At 44.6% G+C, this 404-nt stretch overlaps 1 protein-coding gene across 1 annotated transcript; it reads left to right on the top strand.

The window, feature by feature from the left end:
* Positions 1-3: 3 nt before the first annotated feature.
* Positions 4-404, top strand: LOC104775167 (DNA polymerase I A, chloroplastic/mitochondrial-like; the record flags this gene model as incomplete). The annotated part of the gene is given in 1 exon segment (XM_010499411.2): positions 4-404. A coding segment is annotated over 1 exon segment (401 nt), but the record flags the coding sequence as incomplete, so codon positions are not given.

The following is a 404-nucleotide window of genomic DNA, read 5'->3' on the forward strand; positions in this document are numbered from 1 at the left end:
CAAAATGAGCTTAGAATGGTTCCAGAGATTACCAAGGTGGGAAACCAATCGGAAGTAGCTGAAACTCATCGAGTTCCTGGTGGTGTTAGTGCTTGGAGAGAAGAAGCGAAGAAGGTTAGGGAAAGAAATTGTCAAATTGCTAGAAACCTCGATGACAGTTGTTATCTCAACGGCTCTGTCCCAGTTATATCTAATGCTCCGACTATTGAAACCTCTCAGAAGATTGATTCTGGTTTCAATCCCAGAGGTAGCGGTACTGCTGCTACACTCAATACAGAATCGATTGACGTTACGCCATCTGGACCTGTTGTGACATTGCCAAGCAAGAGTTTAGAGGTTGGGGGAAGTATTGATGTGAATCCTAAAGGAGAGGAAAAACTGAGACCTCGTAGAAGCAGCGGGAA

This window comes from Camelina sativa, unplaced genomic scaffold (genome assembly GCF_000633955.1).
Source record: "Camelina sativa cultivar DH55 unplaced genomic scaffold, Cs unpScaffold09594, whole genome shotgun sequence".
Taxonomy (NCBI): Eukaryota; Viridiplantae; Streptophyta; class Magnoliopsida; order Brassicales; family Brassicaceae; genus Camelina; species Camelina sativa.